Source organism: Vigna unguiculata, chromosome 3 (genome assembly GCF_037176805.1).
Source record: "Vigna unguiculata cultivar grain cowpea cultivar isolate G323 ecotype 2 chromosome 3, ASM3717680v1, whole genome shotgun sequence".
In the NCBI taxonomy this organism is placed as follows: domain Eukaryota; kingdom Viridiplantae; phylum Streptophyta; class Magnoliopsida; order Fabales; family Fabaceae; genus Vigna; species Vigna unguiculata.
The window spans coordinates 68,217,676-68,223,549 of NC_140794.1; the positions used below are offsets into that span (position 1 = coordinate 68,217,676).

A 5,874-nucleotide genomic window follows, 5' to 3' on the forward strand; every position below is an offset into this window, starting at 1 on the left:
TTCTGAAAGAATAATATTAGAATCTTAATACCTGTGTATAGATTCTTGGTTACTAAAAAAGTGATTTGGAAATGTTAATAGTTAATAATGAAACAAGGAGATTATGTTACTGTTTTTATATTTGGGTAATTTTGTGACATGTTTGGCGGGTACACAGATAATAAACCAACGCACCCTTTCTCCTGCCAATGAAAAGAGTGTCTCGAAGGGAAAAAATCAAAATAAATAAGAAAAGAAGCCTAGAAACTGAAAGAGAGAGAAAATAGAGAGAGAAAGAGAGCAACTAATACTGTGGAAGAAACATAGAGGAAGTGTATGAGTGAGTGAGTGAGAGAGAAGGAGAGAGAAAATCCAAAGCAGTTTCTCACTCTTTTGATCGGAACCTCTCATTCCTGCCTTCAGATTGAGTCCCTTTTTTCTTCCGTTTGGTCCGTACAATGGAGCGGTACGGCCGGGCCAGCGAGGGGTCGCAGTCTGATCCGTCGCCGGAATGGACCGCGGCCGGCGCCGACGCCGGCATCGAAGGTGACTCTATCTACATTATCTGTTATTCCCTTCACGATTCTCGATTTGCGCTGAATAATGCAGAGTGTGGTAATAATGGAAGTAGGTTTGATCTTGATTTCACTAATAATGCAGAGTCCTCGTGGCAACACGGATTGGCAGCTGCCGAATCGTACCCTCTGCGACCCGATGAGGCTGATTGTATCTACTATTTGAGGACGGGATTTTGCGGTTACGGGACACGGTGTCGTTTCAACCATCCTCGTGACCGTGCTGCGGTAATAAATAAATCTTCTTCTTCTTCTTTCTAGTTTCTCAGGGTTTTTGCTTCTTGCTTACTCCTCTGTAAGTGTGTGTCTCCAATTTCGCCTTTGATCTTGGCTTTCTACACTTCAGTTTGTTGAATTTTACTTGTGTTGTGGGTTAATTGAACTCAGTTGGGCGAGATTTAGAGGTCTGCATTGGACACTGTGATCGAATGATGTTTCCTAAGTTGAAACTACTTCTGCATGTTTTGTTACTTAGGTCATTGGAGCTGCGGCGAGGACCGGAGGGGAGTTTCCAGAGCGCGTGGGGCAGCCTGTGTGCCAGGTTTTTAATATGGCTTTCATTCATAGATTCTGTGCTGCACCTGTATTAAATGGTTACATTTGATTGGTGATACTGTAAATGCAATTACTCTAGGTTTTGCAAAATGACGTGTTCTGGTGTTTCTTTTAATAAATGTCAAGGTTTGGGTGAAAATTGAAATTGACTTCTATTTTTGTTCTGGTTGTCTTCAATGCTGCTGGCCTTCCTTATGTGTTGGTTCTATTGTCTATGCTCGTGGTTGAACTGCAGTACTACATGAGGACGGGATCATGCAAGTTTGGTGCATCCTGCAAGTACCACCATCCTAGGCAGGCGGCAGGCGCTGCCACTCCTGTGCCACTAAATTATTATGGATATCCGTTGCGAGTGGTCAGTATCATCGCTCTATGTTTATTGTGTAATATTATGTGTTCTTTGTGAATGTTGGATTCAAACTATTTTCATAATTGATAACAGGGTGAGAAAGAGTGTTCCTATTATGTGAAAACTGGACAGTGCAAATTTGGTGCAACTTGTAAATTCCACCATCCCCAGCCTGCAGGTGTCCAAGTTATTGCACCATCACCGGTTCCCTCAGTTTCACATCTGCCTGTACCGGTACCTTCACCAGTATATCCAACTGTACAGCCCCAATCTGGTCCTTCGCAGCAACAATATGGTGTACTTGTTGCAAGGCCACCTATGCTACCCGGCTCAGTAGTTCAGGGTCCGTATGGGCCTATGGTAGTGTCTCCTGCCATGGTCCCTTTTTCAGGTTGGGGTCCTTATCAGGTACGTCCACTATGCGCTGCTTACTCAAGTTATGTGCACATTTACTAAAGCTGTTAAGCACTTGGTGCAGGCTCCTGCAACAACCCCTGTAATGCCATCTAGCTCTGCGTCTAATGTTGGTTCAACACAGCTTTATGGGATAACCCCGCTACCTTCGTCCGCAGCTACTTTTACTGCACCTTATCAGCCTTCTGGTTCCTCAGTCGGTCCTTCAGCTGCTATTCAGAAGGAGCATCCATTTCCAGAAAGACCTGATCAACCAGAATGTCATTACTACATGAAAACAGGGGAGTGCAAATTTGGTCCATCTTGCAGATATCATCATCCACCAGACAAGGGTGCACCTAAAGCAAATGTAATCCTTAGTCCTGTGGGTCTTCCTTTGCGTCCGGTAATTTCAACTTCTTTGTTCTTTGGTGCTTTATACTGGGTTGTCATCAAAAAAGGATCACAGTAGGAACCGTATTTTCGTTCTTATTTTATGCTAGCTCTTTTTAGGGCACCTTTCTATTTCCATGTATCATGCATTCATGTTGGTCTACACATTCTGCTGGTATTTAGAGTCACCTTTTAGGATTTTAGAATTTGTAGTCTGTGCAACATGCATTATAAGTGTTCCTCTGGATCCTTCTTTAGGTTTAGGTTTTGTTAAATTGTAGTGTATCGCCGTAATACTTATAATACTTATATCTGTATGTTAACTCCATTTTTCAATTCTCGTTCTATGTATCTGATCTATGACTGGCCAGGGAATATTTTCTTATACAAACTCTTGAATGATTGAAACTTTTGTTCACATCTTTAAAATTGTATTTACTAAAACATAACACTTATAATTGAGATATTGTAATACTTCTCTGATTAGTCTCTCTTGCTGAGTTACTTGTCCTTGAAGAATGGACGAACCAAAAGCCTACTGACACCTTGCGCTAAAATTTTATTTCATCAAAAGATAGTGGGCAGCAAGGATCAAATCTGTATGTACTTGTTAGATTCTCCGGTAGCATATTGTCTCAATAACCAGATAATCCCTGATCTCATATTAATATAAATGCCAAAATGTTTTCTTATTAATAGGTTCGATTATTTTGTTTATAGTTTTATTGAATTTTAAATATAGTCCTTATACTTACATTTTCAAAATAGATTCTTGGTTTTCCGCTGGTTGCCAGCATTTAGACTCTGTTTGTGGATCTTTTCGGTCATGTGCAAGCCATTTTGTTGTTACAACTTATACAGGTTTCAGGGACACCAAGTACAAAATTTTATAATTAGGAGGGATTCAATTAAAAACTTTAAATTATGGGAAACTATTCTAACAACCAGTTACCCATTTTCAATAAAGGACGCGTGTTGGTTTTTATCTCTTTTTCAATGAATATTATCATTTTACAACCCCCTTTTTTTTTATTTTGTTTAAATATAGCGTTAAGTTCTTTTCAGTTACATATTCGACATTGTGTTTCTAAATGCACCATAACTTATTAAACCTTATGCATCGCCATGGCATCAATGTTTTCATTGTCTGATTTATATGTCACGTGCTATTTCCTACTAATTTTCATCTTATTGGATGTTTATTATTTACATTCTGTGAAGCTATTGTTCGGTCTATTGGAGTGTTCCATGTTGTTTTCTTTGTTTGTATGCTTGAAGTTTATCTATATCATGAAATGTCTTTCTAATATGAAGTTGTGATTGGGTTTCTGGCTTTTTATGGAATTGGTTGACGTTGTTTGTATTTTCCTTTAACCTTTGTCGATGCAACGAATTTCTGGTTATGTGCTCTGTTATCTGTGGTTCTCCTCCTTAGAGCTATGTTCTCATGCTAGCTTGAGGAGTTCAACCTTATTTCTATTGGTAATTTTGTATTTCATTCTTGTGATTTTGACAAGTATTTGTTTTTACTCATTATGACATGATTTGTTTAAAGGACTGTTGATGCAATGATAAATGTGCCTATTCTGTTTTAATTTGAAATTGTCTGAGTGCATTCCTGAATTCTTAATTGTGTTTGATAATCAGGGGGCACCGCCTTGCACTCACTATACACAGCGTGGAGTTTGCAAATTTGGTTCTGCATGCAAATTCGATCATCCTATGGGATCACTTAGTTATAGTCCATCTGCGTCTTCCCTTGCCGACATGCCAGTTGCACCCTATCCTGTGGGTTCCTCAATCGGCACTCTTGCTCCGTCATCTTCATCATCGGAGTTGCGGCCTGAACTTGGTGCAGGAGTGAGTAAGGAGTCTGTTTCGTCCAGAATGTCTTCAATGAGCACATCAACCGGATCAGTTGGTTTGACCTTGTCAAGCGTCGGACCCATTTCTCAATCAAGCACCCAACCATCTGCTCAGAGTTCCAGTTCTTCAGCAACCACAAGTGCTACTACCACAAGTAGCACTGTCTCTCATACCTCAAGCTAAGCAATGTGAATGAATTCCTCATTATCAACTCCTTTTTATCTCAATTTTTCAACCGGCCATCATCACTCAAGGAGGTTCTCAAATAGGTTTTATTTTTCAATTATTCCAGTTCCACATTCAGGTGTAGCAGCACACACTTTCCACCAATTGTCTGTGTCCATATAATCTTTCTGTGGCCATCCTTTTTATCTTGAATAAACCATGGCCAACCTTGAGAGTTTTAGCAACCCATACACGCACCTTGCTTTTGGATAACTTCAAAAGTATCTGCACATGTCCATCCACATCTCCAATTTTAGTAGTTTCTGGTGCTTATTTATGCTTCAATCTTTTTTGATGAGAAAATTTCTGCCCGGAGTTTCATTCACCATGTGTAATCCCTCTTCACATGAACCCCTTTTGCATTTGGGAAGGTCCCGTTTGCCACTGTTCCCAAGTTATCCAAGGTTTGACGTGAAGAGTAGTAATCAGGAGACTACAATGAGGCTTCACATTGCTATCTTTTATGAATTTAGATACACGGTGATGTTGTGACAAGTAAAATGCTTGACTTGGTACTTAAGTTTATTACAGAATACATATATGAAGAAAGACATTTAAATTAACACATTTGAAAGCCCAATAATCTCTTTTTTCACTGTCATTTTACCTGCTCAAGCTTTCCTCAGGGATCAGGTATCTTTCTGGAGGGTTTCCTTTCAATTCTTTTCATCACCCCTCCCCCATTAGATTCCGATATCTTTGTACTTATCAATACAATACACTTTACTTGAGCTAACGCAGCGTGCCACGCGACACAGCATGCAACGCAGTTCAGCTACACGTGTTCTTATTTCTTGTCCGCTTCAAAGTTGAAGGACAGGTGTATTGCACCTTCCCTCACCAACCCAACCGACGTGACACTACAAAAACCTCAACTAATCAACCTTTAAGATTTAAGGTTGTTTGTTTTAGAAAATTAAACTAATGTTGTTTTTCCATATATTTTTTTTAGATTAATCAAACTTGGTTTTTTCTTATTCTATTATGAAGGTATCTACTGTACTTAATAGTATCTCTGTAGTTGGATAGCAGAATTTTTATCAACGATACGGGACAGCTGACAAGACGAAAAAGAATAGTTTTGATGGAGGACTTCGAAGTATTTCTAATGGTCCCCTTTTGGGTTCTTCGAACTTAAGTCCATTAAAATTGAGAAAAGATTTATTAAATATATATTTTTTTAACTTTACAGATGTCATGTACGGAAATTCTACATTAAAAATAATGTTTTCCTTATTAAAAAATTATTCTAAAAAATTAATAGTGTGATAGTATTTTTTAATATGGGGACCAAATTGTCAGAGAATAGCTCAATTGAAGCCCAATATTGAAGGCCTCTCTTTCTTTCCTCATTATCGAATCATCCTTGTGTAGTTGTGCTTGCATTGCATGCTATTTTTCATTATGTTAAATGGTGCATTTTGGTATTTTATTATGCAGAAAAAGATTCCATCCTTCTTTCTTTCTCATGGGTTCAATTTGTGTTGTTTTTCAGATGTGATGATAAATATATATGCACATTGACCCGTATTTTGTTTA

At 38.7% G+C, this 5,874-nt stretch overlaps 1 protein-coding gene across 1 annotated transcript; it reads left to right on the plus strand.

The window, feature by feature from the left end:
• Positions 1–213: 213 nt before the first annotated feature.
• Positions 214–4,902, plus strand: LOC114178918 (Zinc finger C-x8-C-x5-C-x3-H type family protein). Its single transcript, XM_028065066.2, has 7 exons — positions 214–525; positions 640–782; positions 1,030–1,095; positions 1,345–1,464; positions 1,552–1,866; positions 1,937–2,257; positions 3,892–4,902. Exons 1-7 carry the CDS (start codon positions 438–440, stop codon positions 4,291–4,293), a joined length of 1,455 nt encoding a protein of 484 aa, XP_027920867.1. The 5' UTR covers positions 214–437; the 3' UTR covers positions 4,294–4,902.
• Positions 4,903–5,874: the final 972 nt, after the last annotated feature.

Bases quoted from the DNA above. Each gene is read 5' to 3' on its own strand.
- LOC114178918 (XM_028065066.2), top strand. From the start codon at position 438: ATGGAGCGGTACGGCCGGGCCAGCGAGGGGTCGCAGTCTGATCCGTCG. The intron at 526-639 runs GTGACTCTATCT...CTAATAATGCAG, and splicing joins CGCCGACGCCGGCATCGAAG to AGTCCTCGTGGCAACACGGA. The intron at 2,258-3,891 runs GTAATTTCAACT...TTTGATAATCAG, and splicing joins TGGGTCTTCCTTTGCGTCCG to GGGGCACCGCCTTGCACTCA.